The sequence below is a fragment of the Falco cherrug genome, chromosome 1 (assembly GCF_023634085.1).
Source record: "Falco cherrug isolate bFalChe1 chromosome 1, bFalChe1.pri, whole genome shotgun sequence".
NCBI lineage: Eukaryota > Metazoa > Chordata > Aves > Falconiformes > Falconidae > Falco > Falco cherrug.
Window position 1 is genome coordinate 78,590,566 of NC_073697.1, and position 12,837 is coordinate 78,603,402.

Genomic DNA, 12,837 nt, shown 5'->3' on the forward strand with positions numbered 1-12,837 from the left:
ATACTTTGCTCCTTTAAGCAATCAGAGGAAGTTTGACTGTCAGAAAAATCCTAGAAAAATAATGGAAAGTGTATTTGCTTTGGGAAAATGTATGCTGCCTTGTCCTCCCTGGCTTCCAGGATTAGCTCTGAACCCCATTAATTCAGGACAGTGGTAGCAGAAGAATGCGTTTCACCTTTCTTTCACACATCATATGTACTCCATGCTGGTGCACAAGTCTGTTTACAGGGAGGGAAGCGCAGGCCTATGTTTGAAACATTAATGGCACTAGCATAATAAAAGTAAATCTAAGTATTTAGGGTCACTGAAGGGAACTGAATCTCAGACTGACCTACATTTGAACCATACACAGGAAAAATTTGTATTCTTTATTTTTTTTTAACTCTGTGGCCTTTTTCTTTCTCCAGCATAAAAATTAAAGACAGAAGATTTTTTCCCCCTTCCTTCTCACAACTTATGAGAGTAATTCAGAATCATGCTACCTCTTAAAAGCTGTACATTAAATAATGAATTCCTATCATGTGACAGAGTTATGGCATCTATTAATGTTGACTCTTATCCCCTACATAGGCCACAAAGACATTCACATTTTTTACTAGCAGCTCCGTGTATGAATTTCACATAGGCTTGTTACTGACTGTGGCTTCTTCTGGGTTTTACCGACAACCACACAGTGCCATCTGATGTCCTCAAAGAGCAATAAACTGTTTCTAAAATTGGTTAAATCACATAAAGCCCAAAATCTCAAAATTAAGACTTGACCATCACAGAACATTGCTTCCCAAGCCTACCTGGAAAAAAAGCCTCTAAATAATTTGCCTCTGTTTTTTTCAAAACCATCCTAACCTCATATATGAAATTACAAGCCCTGAGCTATTACTGTTCATGCTGGAATGATGATGATGATGATGATGATGAAAACTCACAGCCTTTATTTTAGGAAAATAATTAGTCTAGTCAAATGGAAGTAATAGAGTATGTGTATAAATTACTCTTGTCAATAAAATGGATGATTTTTTTGAAGCCTCAACAAGCTTATTAAATAGCCTACTTACTAACGGACAAGTCTAAATTGAGTAAGAAACAAGTTTGCTGGGGGAACCAACAGAATACAGGCAATTTGATCCCTTCATCTCTTCAACGCACTGTTGCAAATAACGGAAGCAATCCTAAATCTTTTCCTCATGTTTTTGGCAGATCAACTAATAGGTGTGCCTTCATCTTTTATACACATTGGATTTTAATTCTCTCACACACATGTAAACATCCATGTACAAATTTGCTAAAATTGTATTTAAGGCCCCATAAAGGTCTTAAAATGGTTTCTGACAAAGCAAGATCCAGCCCTTCACATAACCACGAGCACCTGCTGCCAAAATCCACGCTATGAATATATTTGAAAGAAGTTAAAAGAATAAAGTACCTTCTAGTTTCCAAGACATTTCTACCAATGTACACATGCGCATGTGAATATTTGCATCTCAATATAGAGAAAACTTATTTGTTCATCCAGGGCGAATTTTGCTTCTCTGTGTAGTGTAGACAGCACAGGGGATGCTGGTGGGAATAGACACCACTTTTGGGGGCCGGTGGTTGTTTTGCAGGTGAGGCAGGTGCGGATGGCGGTGAAACACAGCCATCTACCGGCCTCTGCTTTGCTTTGCTTGAGTGGCCTGCTCTCCTCTCACATCCAAAAATTCAGTTTTGCAGCACAAAATCTTGACCCAAGCCCTATCAGCATGAGTTTTACTTATATTCATGGGTCGTAAATGGTTGTTAAGTGATCGGCATTTATTCTGGGTATGTTTAAGCACAGAAGTGAGCGAGTATGCAATCAATGCAGCACTTTGATTACGGAATCTCAGACAAGGTAAACTGCATTTGAATTTTGCCACGGGATTTGAGACCGTTGCAAGACTTGCTGAGGATTAGCCATGCTTCCTGCTATGTTACAGTATATTGGAATGGTACCGCAATGTATTCCATATTGAAACACACGTGGAAAACACTTTAAAATTTCATTACAGAAAGCATTTGCCTCTATGGCTATACTAATTAGCTGTGTATTTTGTACCAGACAGTGGTCTTTCTGGTTCTTGTTTCAAAGTTTACTTTACGGAGCTACAATAAGTACATATTTAGGACAAAGCTAATCTGGAGTCAGCTATGAATATATAATGTGGTTTTCTTTCCCACTGTGATTATTTGGATGTTTACTAGTTTATAGGGACTTAAAACCTGCAAGCTTTCAATGCAATAATTAAATACTCCAACAATTTAATAATCCCAAGTTAAGTCCTCTCCATATGTAGGGAAACAGCTTTCCCTTCTCTGTGACCCCCTTGGTTCTGCCTGTTTAATAACTTAGGACAGTAATTGTTCATCACTTATTAGGCACTGAGGGGATGGTGCTTTATGGCCTTTTTGCAGTAGGAAAACATTGCACCTCCCTAAATAAAGCAGCAAAATCTAAGATCACAGCATGACTATTTTCTATCCTCTCTCAGCTGCAATATTTCTAACTGTAATTAGAAATTAGTCTAACTGGACACTTTCTCAATCATTTTCAAAAGTACTTACATATTTTGAACATGGCTACTTTTTACATCAGTAAAACCTCTCGTCATATGCTTACGTTGCACTGAACGTTGTGTTTCTCAGTGTGCTTGCAAATTGTAGCATTTCTTGATTTGCAAGAGAAAATTCAAACCCACTCAGAATCAAAGCGTACACGTGTTAAGGGAGCCCTGGCGGCTGCTGCATGGGATGCATACAAGACTGATTCAGTCACAGCCCTTGTCACATCAGGCGAAGGATGTGGATCTTCTGTAGGCAGCAGCTGGACGTGACCAGCACCCTGTGGAGACCTCCACGGACCTCCAACGCAGGCTGCAGGATTGTGAAATTTTGATTTTGCCACCTTACACACCAAGGAATTTGCCGGTGTGGCGACATTTACCTCAGCCGGGGACCTGAGAAACCCTCCCTGTCACAACCCAGACACCTACTCCCACAGCAGGCCTTGCTTTTTAATAAACACCTGTTTTATTTAGGGGAGGAGGAGGAGGAAACAGTTTCACCAAACTTTCAGAACCAGACCACCTCACACGCATTTGACGTCCCCACAGCCCTGAGCAGGGCTCCCACCTTTCAGGCGGCCCGGGGAGCCCGTGCCGGCCCCTCAGGGCCGCGGCAGCCGCACACCCGCGGCTGGGCCAGCACCAAGGCCGAACCCAGCCGGGCGCCCTGTGTCGGCACGTCCCGCCGCGGGGCCGTCACAGCCCTAGTGCCACTGCCCGGCACTACGTGCGGACCAAGGCGGGCCGGCCGGCCCCAGCGAGCCTCCCCCCGCCCCGGCCACCCGCGGCCATCTCCCCCCGCCAGCCCGCGCTTCCCAGCCCCCGCTCCCCGGCCCCCCCGCAGCTGCCGCGGGCGGGGCGGGACGGGGCGGGCCCGGGCCTCAGCCAGGGGCGGCGCCCACGAGCCCGCCCGCCGCCACCATGAGCTGGGCCGCGCTGCTGGGGCTCCGGGGGCCGCGGCTGCTGGGGGCCGCCGCCCGCCCGGCCCGCCGGGGCCGGTGGCGCAGCACCGGTTGCGAGCCCCCGGCGGGCGCCGCGGTGCGCATCGGCTGCGCATCGGGCTTCTGGGGGGACACGGCCACCGCAGGTAGGCGTGCGGCGCGGGGCCGGCGGCGGCGGCTGCCCGTGGGGGCGGCGGGGAGACCCGGCCGGGCGGCGGGGGCGGTCGCTGGGGTATCGAGGCCTGGCGGGGCGGGCGGCGGCTGCTGCCGGCGCCGCGAACGGCTCCGTTGCGTAAGCGGCAATGGCAGGGGCGGGACGGCCCGGCTCGGCTCAGCCCTGCCCCGCGGCTGCGGCCGGGCCGGACGGGGGTGCCGCGGTACTAACGGCGCGGTCTTCCCTGCTCCGGCAGTGCCTCAGCTGCTGTACGGAGGGAAGCTGGATTTCCTCGTCTTCGATTATCTCTCCGAGATCACCATGTCATTGCTGACGGCTGCCAAAGCCCGGTCTCCCGTAAGTAGCCGTCGGCAGCCGAGGCCGGGCTGGGTGGGGGCGGGGCCGAGGCGGGGCCGAGGCGGGGCGGCGGCCCCCAGCTCTCCCGCCCCCACCGTCTCTTCAGGACTCCTTAAGTCTCTCTCAGACGTGTCAGGCTGTGGGGGTGTTTTTGCATTTTTTTTTTTACTCGCACGTATTTATTCGATTTTATATATTGTTTCCTCTAGTCAGACCCTTCACGTCCGTTTCTAATAGCGTTATCCAAACCCTTTGAGTGCTCCTTGTTCTTCCTTCGTCTTGGTTAACTAAGCAAGGGGGTAGCATTGACTGAAGTGTAACGAACGGTTACAGCTTTTAATTATTTCAGGGTTTGGGTTACACTCCGGATTTTGTCTCCGCTGCCATGGCTCCCTATATAAAAGATATTCACAGGAAAGGTATGCCAGTCTGCATGTGTTTGTGTGTTAATGAAGTTAGCTGCTCTGATATGTTTTGTGGGGCTTCTGTTACTGTAAACAGCTGCTTTTCCCCCAGCATCAGCACAAATCCCATTGTAATAGGTGTGAAGTGCAGCTCTGATGGTGACATTTAAATCAGGTTTTATGTATGTGTATCCCTGTGTATTTATTATTGTAGCTTGAATTTGTGAATGGAGCATCACTTTGCACATCTTTGTTAAAACATGAGAGCTAGACTTTTTCAAGGCAATCTGGAAGTTTTTCAACAATCCCATATAGCTTTAGAATATCGCTTATTTGATCGTTTTTCTGTTTACATTAACATAGCTTCACAGGTTTCTTATTTTGAGAGGTGAAAGGGAATTACTTCTAAGTACTCAATACTTTGCGGTCTGGAATCTATAGAGACAGATGCATATTTCTGCTGAAATCCAGTTGTTTGGAGAGCATGGATGCTTGAGTGACTGCTGTCAAATACTGTTCCTGTAGGAGTTGTCCTGATACAGTCTCTCTGCCTTATCATGTACGTCTGTTCGGTCCCTTTCTCCTTCCACATGTAAAAGAAAGATGAGAAGTATCTGTAACAATTCTTTTTCTGTAAACAATTTTGCTTTGGCTTATTCTGATCCTTTCACAGATTAAATGAGGTTCATATTTTAACATGAGTTTAGTACTTTACTTGATTAGATGTCTGACACCTTGCAAAGATGATACCTTTCTTATATATATATAAGTGATTGTTGCTGCTGCTGAACTTAATTTGTCTTTTTTGTTCAGGTGTTCGTGTCATCAGTAATGCTGGTGGAATTAATCCACTTGCTTGTGCAGCTGCCCTTGGGGAGGTGGCAAAGAAGGCAGATGTTGATTTGAAAATAGCTGTTGTTGCTGGAGATGACCTAATGAGTGAGGTATTTTACTTTGTCTTAAGGCTTAGTAGCATGGTGGAAATTATTTTAATCTATATAGCGTGAAGGTGGCATTTACTGTCCTACTGGTATAGGAACTTACTTTGTGTATTTTTATGCAGAAGCCTTCTGTTAGAAGCAACATTTTTAAGATGCTTTTCTTTCTTTCTTTTTTTTTTTTGATGCATGAAAACAATTCCTGGCATCTCTTGTGTTTGGTGTGTGATGGGACTGTGTTTTTTATAAGGCTGTAGATCTGCTGTTTATCTTTGCATTCACAGTTTGCTTCGAAATCTAAGGTCTGCTTGCTCTTCAGGATAAGCTAGGATGTGCTGTTACTTATTGTTTCTGTCTAAACTAAATAAACCTGAATTTTAAAAATCTTAAATTTAAATGTGGTGTAGTTGCCACGTGTTCAAATGTTCCTCTCTTCTAGCTGTTTTTAGTAGTTTACAGGCATTTCCTGTAATTTTGTTTACCAGTACTTGTTTTTCTGGTTTTATATGATTAGTTTATGGCCAGTAAGGTTATGTTAAGTAGGAGGTTCAAAGTTTTAATGTTAAAAAAAAAAAAGAGAAAGATGAGATACATGGCTTTTTTTAATTTAAAGGATGATGCTTTATGTACGAAGTCAGGTTCTGCAAAAAAGTGTTGGCTGTACCTGAAAAGATACTGTGAAAACAGTTTATATACTGGTAGTAGTTAGGAGGGGATGGGTTTGCGCTATGGTTAAATCTCTGCCTGTAACTTGGAAAATTATTTATCTGTGTAGGCTTTGTTACTCCTTGCATGCTATTGAATGTGGAAGATGGTCAAGTAAGATTCTTTATTTGCAAATTACGTGCAGTGCTTGGACTTCCTTTCGAGAAACTTTTGCCGTACTGAAATTACTTTAGCATCAGTGGTCCAGAATTTCATCACTGGTCCGACAGTGAAATAGTCATTGTTTAAGCTTGGCTTGGATGTTTCTGATCTGAAATAGATTATTTTCTATGCTGTTGTCAGTACGTAACTTCCAGGAATCAAAACCAGACAGCTTTTACAGAAAACTTTTACTGTTGATACCAAACATCATAAATAATGCTAGGATATGTTATTTGTGGTTTGGGGGATTACAATCCCTAACACAGAATATTAAATAAATTCAAAGTGGAAGATGTTGGGTTTTTTCCCCACACTATAGATCCCTGCCCTGTAGCTAGTACTAGACATTGAGTCTATGCAGTCACTAGCATCTGGATCCACTGGTTTCCCAAGCTGCTAATTAATGGTCAAAACCACCTTCCCACCCCCCACCCCCCTCACTGTATCTCGCTGGGAACACAAAGTATTTTAGATATCACCTGGAACCGCAGAATTATACTTATTTTCTGGCCACTCCACCACTGCCATTATGGCAGACACATTTCTCTCCGTAGGGTTTGATTTATCCAATCTTACAGCAATTAAAGACAGTTTAAAAGCCTAGGGAATATGTCAGTGCACTGTAGTTGATAGTCTGTGGCTGACCTAGCATTCTTTAAAGACTGACTAACTCTTTTGTGTGCTGGAAAACTATGGTTAAAAGTGTATGAAGGGCTTTTAGCCATTCAACTGGTTTGTATTGGTGCTAACTAATGATTCTACGTTGCTTAGAGTTGCTATGAGGTGTATCTATTGTTTGATACTAATAAAAGGCTTACAGTAGATACTACAAAATGCTTACAGATTTGGTGTTTTGTTTCTTTTCTAACAGAAAGAGAACCTCAAAGGAGCTGGTATCACTGATACAGAGAGTGGCAAACCATTTCCAGAGAGTGTTCATAGCATGAATGTGTATCTTGGGTGAGTTATTTGAGCAAGTTGGTTTTATTATGCAAAAAATAATTTTAACACATTGACAACATGAAATTGTTTTGTTTTGCAAGTAGAACCACCTGGTTTGTGAGATTCACCTTTGTGTAACTCGGGCAACCAGAAAAAAAATTTGTTTGTAACTTGTAAATAAACTTTCAATGTAGAACCTTGCCAGTTGTGACTCCTTAGCATTAAATCTTCTGTGAATCCTCAGGTTTTAGTTCAAGCCAAAATAGTTCTAGTTTAATTATAACAATAGTAAAAATACTTTTTCATATTTGGAGTATCCTGTTGCTGTGTGGAGCAGTTGTTTAGGGTGTTGTCACTAGAGGAGTGTACCTGAGTACTGGGACATGCTCTGCGCACTGTAGGAGGTTCCATTAGGCTGCACTGAATTGTGTGTCAGGCTGGCTTTCCAGGACAGATCACAGTTTTGAAAGATCTCCTTTATGATACCAAAAGCCTCCCATGAAATCTTTAAATGCAAGTGTTCTAGCGGCCTGTTTGTGAAGAGTCACATTTTCATTGTCACTATGAACTTCTGCAGATGAATCGATGTCAATCAGGTCGCTCAAAGGGGCAGGACTGAGAAATGGGAAAGTAGTCAGGTGTTACCAAAAGCCAGCATCTCTTTCAGTTGGTGATCCCAGTGATCCTGGTTTTGCTTTTCCTTTCTCAGTGTTGTACATACCATCCCTCCTGTATTCCTGTTCAGTGTTTCTCTAAAGCCCGTGAGCCCAGTTCCCCCCTTTCTTATACAAATCTTTATGGGAAAACTACTGTGCTCTCTCTTTTATCATTCTCATTGCACTTTCCAAAAATGCATCACTGACAGGTAGCAGGGTATGGCTGTACCTAACACAGCATGTCTTTTTTTTTTTTTTTTTTTTTTCATCTGTACAGTAAGAGCCTTTAATAAACGAGTCTTTTTAAATTCCTTTTTAGTGTTTTCTGTTGTTGCTGGATTTTCTGTTTGTTGAATTTTGACTTGCAACATTTGCAGACCATGAGTTTAACTGTAGATGAAATCTAAGAAATAACATTCAAGATTTGTAATTATGAGAAAGTGTTCATTGCCATTCTGGTGATTCATGAATTAAAGCAATGCATATCAAAGCAGAGAGGACAAAAGCAGCCTAGTATGAGACATTTTAAAAATCTGTTACATCTGTCTCAGCTTCATTAACAGATGCTAGAACAGCAGTCTCTTGGTTTTCTGATAAAAGTGGTATTTCTTTATGGGCCCCTTAATCTTAGTTGCATTGAAATGTGATGCTATTATCAATTTCTAAAATTAGTCATTTTTTGTGAGTTATTTGGCAACATCAGCAGTGGATGCTTATTTATGAAGCAAATGATAAATTGATATATACTTGTAAAACAAGTCAACATTGGAGTGTATTGGGTAAAATCTGCAAGTTCTGTAGACAGTTTACTTTTAATTCCCTAAATTGATGTTTGCAGTTTGATTCTTGCTTCAAAGGTGTAAACTCCATCTGAAAAATGTGCACTGGGGTATCAATACTGAATTTCTTCTGTCCTTCCTGATTTGGGCTGTTAGTTCTGTGGACTGAACTCATGTGTGTTTGCAAGTGCCAAATGACTTTACTGGTTTTTTAAAGGTCATTAAACAGTTTTTCTATCAGTGCCCTGTATGTATGCAGAAACCCCATTTATGCTTTTTACTCATCACTCTTGTTACTCGACGCTATGCGCAGAGGTGTAAAATATTTCTGTATATTTGCTTGTTGTTCTAGCTACTATCCTTTGGTTCATGTAGCACTGGGGGGGGGGAACGACCCACATACGTATATTTTATGTTTACATTGCGAAGAGAACTTTGTGTCTTCTAACTTGCCTCAGACAAAAACAGGGCTAGGTCTATAGAAACTAGAAAACCACTGCTCTTGGTTTTGTTTTTCAAGACACGTTGTTTACATGGCTTGTGTTCTCACACTGCCTATTTCAAGAAGAATAAAAGGATCCAGCACACAGCATGGGTTTAGAAGCCGGGAGCCATGCCCTCTGGTCAGAGCTTGAGTGGTTCACCAGGGTGAATCTTTTCAAGCCGAACTAATTTGGACTGGGCAGACTCTTAAACTGACCAAATCTGAAAAATCTATTGCTTTGAAAATAATGACTGCACAGTGCTCCTCTTGAAGTTGGTTGATGCTGGAAGTTCTAAAACCACATAAATTGACCTGAAAGGTTTTAAATTGGAGGGCAGTGTCCCTAAGCTTTCTCTGTGAAGAATGTTGGTCTTTATACACTCATCTACAAACGAAACAAGAGTAATGAATCTCTGAAAAACACTTATTATTTTCTGTTACTGGTAACAGAAGTGACCCTCTGCGTATTGTGGCCAAGACGGTTTCTATGAGTATCAAGACAAGTGTTTCAATTATGTCATTTGGATACCCAAATATGAACGGGTGTTGTGATGATTGCTTTTTAAAATATTCTTGTTGTATATACAAAATGACAAACTGGTTGTTAAAGTTGATATTATTTCCTATGGGATTTTTAAGTGATTTTTATCCTGGGTGTAGCAAGAACTGATTTTTTTTTAATGATGCTGTGAAAAGTACTTACTGTTGTGTTTTGTGTTCTTCAGTGCAAGACCAATAAGCAGGGCTCTCGACCTTGGCGCCGATATTGTTGTGACGGGTAGATGTGTTGACAGTGGGATTGTATTAGGACCACTCATTCATTCTGTAAGTACAAGTTAATTTCCATATGATAATGAACCTATGTGAATGAATATTCGGTATTCATTGTCAGACAATTTTTGTTCCTTACAAAAATGTAGATACTACATAAAAAATAATGAGCATTTTTATTATTTTTGTCCTTGCATGCATGAAAAATTGCCAGCTTTCACTTCTCCTAAACGTATAGCAGGGATATTTACAAACTTGTGTATCATGAAGCTGGAAGGCGTTTTGGTGAAATTAAGGAAGCCTTACCATGTTTCGCCACTCCTTCCGCCCCCTACCTTTTTAAAATACAAGAAAATTTAAAATTTAAGAAACAGGTATATTTTTCTTTACCACAAGGTGGCGATAGTAGAGCTCCCTTTGGTTTTGCCGGGGGCGGGGGGGGGGGGGGATGCACATGAGGGGGTCTAAACCACTGGTCTTTTTCAATGGGTAAGCAGTTTTTCTTTGAGTTTCATTGCAACATTTCTCAAATTCCTTGATTTTCAACAAGGTGTACAAGCAGGATATGTGGTTTTCTGAAGTATTTTGAATAGGTTATACATTTTTGTGAATGACCACACACTGAAATATGTAAGCTTTCTTTTGGTGTGTATTTTTTTTTAAAAAAAAGAGGGTATGTGTTAGTGTCCAATTACGAACATCCTTTCTAAAACTTCATACTTTTCTGACTTCATGTATATTATAGTCTAATACAGAATTAAATTTTCCCATTTATAAGTGCCATTATGACTTGCTGTTTTATTCCTAGCTGTTTAAATTTTCAAAATAGTTGCCAGTATGTATGAATGACTGCAGAGAGGCTTTACTGAAAGGTTTTAGGGAGATTTGTGCTAAGTTCTAAATAAGAAACAACGAATATATTGCTTGCACTGTGTTGGACTTGGGGGGGAAAAATATGTTCTAGTTTAAACAGAAAGCATACTCCCAGATCTTAAGGATGACTGGTGGTACTCCAGGAACTGATAATTTTCAAAAGTTGGAAAAAGATAGCGGTTTGTTTACATGACACAAAATAGATGCTAGATTTTTATGCAAATTTTGGATAACATGGATATAGCACTTCCAGGTTTTTTGAAGAGGGGTGTGACTTGGAGAACTTATATTTGTTTGCGTGTATTGATAAGAGGAAAACTGAAATACATCAGAGCACTTTTACTAGTTTACTGTATAGCAACTCAAATCCACATACAGTGTCTGCCAGTAATTGTTCTTTAGATTTCTGCAGTTAAGGAAAAATATATCCAATGCGTTATTACTCAAAGCAGTGAACGTATAATGTGCACTTTTCTGTACTGTATGGAATTTTTATATATTTAACGTATTTGTATTTTCTTCTAGTTTGGCTGGAATAGGGATGAATTTGACTTGCTAGCTGCGGGAAGGTAAATGATATAAGAAGAAATGGGTAAATTTGTATTTCATATCATAATGTCAGGGTAACAGAACTCTTTAAGCATTTCGTGATTTTGCATTTTATTATTGAATTAATTTATTTGAATGTTTCTGTTAGGTTTTGGGTTCTTCTTTAAGGCTTGCTTAATACTCTCATTTGGAATTGAAATGATAGAAACTTCATTCTGGAACCAACTTGAAGTAACAAAATGAGGAAAGGAGTGTGAATGATTTTATTTAACAGCTTAACTTTCTCTTCCTGTCATTTTGTGTCACGAGGTGAAATCTTACAGTACAGACCGGGGATATGCAGCTCTTTCTGTTTGGCCATCACTGTTGATAGTTGAGATGGCAGCAGGTCTTACCCTCAAGGATGCACAGAAGGAGATTCAGTCAGAGGTCAGCATCCTTGTATGGTTTTGCAGAAGCGCAGTGTCAGTACTACCACGTGCAAACCCTAGTTGTAAGTCCTACGGTTAGGGATCTGATGCTGAAGGCATAGGGTAAGATTCTGTCACCTAATTTAACATTCTGCATCACCTGACTGCATTGAAGTCCATAAAAATGAATGCTTACTAGGGTGACCTGAGTACACCTAGTAGTAGTCTGCTTGGACCTCCTGTTGCTTGAGAATAAATGTGGAGATAAGGATCTACCCTGTAATTCTGTTGAGTGTTTTATGGGTTTTCACAATCAAAGACTTGAAAATCATAATACATAATCGTAACACATTCTGTCCTTCACATTGGAAGTGAGATGTTATATCTCTTGATTTTAAAAATGGGGTTTGCATATTCAGTTCCACACAGTGCAAACTGCTAAAATACTGCACTTAGGTCAAGACTTAATAAATGACCAATGAAACTTGGTTCATGGTGTTAGATAATCTCTCAGGTGTTCTCTTTTTTTCAGGAAATTAATTTGATTCTTCATGTAAAAGTTAGTTCTTTTAACTCTTATACTCATCTTTCAGAATCCCTTATTATGTTTAATGTGAAATTTACAAATACATTAGATGCCTATAGAGGAAAAATAGCATTTTCTGTTACATAGCTTTATTTCCATTGTACTTTTCTATTTTAAAGTTGGATATGTGAAACTTAATTTTACAGAATATTTAACTACTTGAATGCTATCTTCCCAGCCTTGCAGGTCATCTCATTGAATGTGGTGCTCAGTGTACAGGTGGAATATTCACTGACTGGCATGCGGTACCCGACTGGTAGGTAATTGTGACATCAGCATGTATGTTTACAGTGGGCCAAAGATGAAATTTCCTACCATCTGTGTTGTGAAAACTGCTTCTACTTTACTCTTTTGAGGGAGGCAGTATGGGCCTCTTGGTATTTTTCCACTGTAATGTTACTCTTCTGTGATCTGTTCTCCCTGTTGCAGTTTTCCTTTCTGGTCAGTTGGGGACTTGCTTTGTTAACTTGAGAAGCAGATGGTTTGAAAAAAATTTTGGCCTTTTTTTTTTTTCTTTTTAGATATTTTTTTCTGTTTCCTTTTTCAT

At 41.0% G+C, this 12,837-nt stretch overlaps 1 protein-coding gene across 3 annotated transcripts in view; it reads left to right on the forward strand.

Moving 5' to 3' along the window:
• Positions 1-3,463: 3,463 nt before the first annotated feature.
• The window catches only part of LOC106631146 (uncharacterized), a 65,565-nt gene continuing 56,191 nt past the window's right edge, over positions 3,464-12,837 (forward strand). For 2 of the 3 annotated variants that reach the window (XM_055704183.1, XM_055704188.1), the window contains exons 1-8: positions 3,465-3,666; positions 3,931-4,031; positions 4,381-4,450; positions 5,249-5,379; positions 7,112-7,200; positions 9,827-9,926; positions 11,271-11,314; positions 12,469-12,546. In XM_055704183.1, the coding sequence (XP_055560158.1) occupies positions 3,501-3,666; positions 3,931-4,031; positions 4,381-4,450; positions 5,249-5,379; positions 7,112-7,200; positions 9,827-9,926; positions 11,271-11,314; positions 12,469-12,546 (779 nt within the window). In that variant the 5' untranslated portion in view covers positions 3,465-3,500. Of the gene's footprint in view, positions 3,667-3,930; positions 4,032-4,380; positions 4,451-5,248; positions 5,380-7,111; positions 7,201-9,826; positions 9,927-11,270; positions 11,315-12,468; positions 12,547-12,837 lie in introns of all 3 variants that reach the window. The other variant, XM_055704198.1, reaches the window with a different exon arrangement.